Genomic DNA, 1102 nt, shown 5'->3' with positions numbered 1-1102 from the left:
TTTGATGGTTTGGACATGTCCAGAGGAGAGACAGGGACTATATCGGTAGAAGGATGCTGAGGATGGAACTGCCAGGGAATAGGGGCTAGAGGTCGACCCAGGAGAAGATACATGGAAGTAGTGAGGGAGGACGATGCAAAGGACAGGGTGAAGTGGAGAAGGTTGATTTGCTGTGGCGACCCCTCACGGGACAAGCTGACTATGCTTTGCATAACTATCTGGAACAGACTGACAAAGTGAAATCTGTGTCTCCACTTAGCATTTATGTTTTTTCTTAGATGTTTATTACATAATTGAAAAACCTTCATTATACCGAAGACGTGTGAAATATGAAAGCATAGCATTAAGTATACAGGAACACAACATTATGGAATTAAATGACCTTACTCTGTTCTATTGGTTGTCTGACAGCAGTGGATGAACTTTAAAGCACAGTTACAATGTGCATAACACAAGTGCATGATTTAATGAATATCTTATCTGAAAATGTGAACGCTTTTAGAAGGACAGTCGTCTTTGTAGCTCTCTACCGCATGAAAATGCTGGCCTGTGGTTCTGAATTATTCATGTCTCGCACCAATTTAAGTACTTTCAAAAACTGACTGAAAGATCTTTTTTTCTTTTTAGTGGCATATCACTTTGATTCTGACTCGAGCAGTCTTTAAATTCCGATGAACAAAGCAGCAAAACTTACAATCTATATCAGTATTCTTGCGAGGAACAACCGACCCTCTTGAATGTCTATCAAATTACTTTTCAAGCTTTTGACCAAATTGAAGTCAACACATGTCCTTTATGTGGGCTGATCCTCATGGGGTATTTTCTCTTCAACCATTTGATTACCCCATTATCAAGTCTTGTGCTCCAACGAGAATCAAAGCACTGGAGGGCAGGAAGTTTGGAAGCAGAAAGTGTCGAACATTCTCTGATGAGTCAGTCAAGACCTTGGCTGCCACATCTCTTAAGAAGGCTGAGCAGTTTGAGCCTCTGTTCCGGCGCCTGATGAGGATGGTTGTGTTAATGAGCAGAGACTCCCCAGGGCTCAACCTCCTGCAAAAGACTTCAGAATAACAGGGACAAAAAGTCCTGATTTGTAATTCTG

The 1102-nt window shown here is 41.6% G+C and overlaps 1 protein-coding gene across 1 annotated transcript in view; it reads left to right on the top strand.

Annotated features, from left to right (window-relative positions):
- The first annotated feature begins 811 nt into the window (after positions 1-811).
- Positions 812-1102, top strand: part of fras1 (Fraser extracellular matrix complex subunit 1) — a 12135-nt gene continuing 11844 nt past the window's right edge. The window contains exons 1-2 of the mRNA XM_068760877.1: positions 812-816; positions 873-1011. Coding sequence (XP_068616978.1) covers positions 812-816; positions 873-1011 — 144 coding nt within the window. The remainder of the gene's footprint in view (positions 817-872; positions 1012-1102) is intronic.

The sequence above is a fragment of the Brachionichthys hirsutus genome, chromosome 4 (genome assembly GCF_040956055.1).
Source record: "Brachionichthys hirsutus isolate HB-005 chromosome 4, CSIRO-AGI_Bhir_v1, whole genome shotgun sequence".
Lineage (NCBI taxonomy): Eukaryota > Metazoa > Chordata > Actinopteri > Lophiiformes > Brachionichthyidae > Brachionichthys > Brachionichthys hirsutus.
Note: the sequence above shows the minus strand (reverse complement) of the source record. Positions and strands in the feature narration are given on the sequence as shown.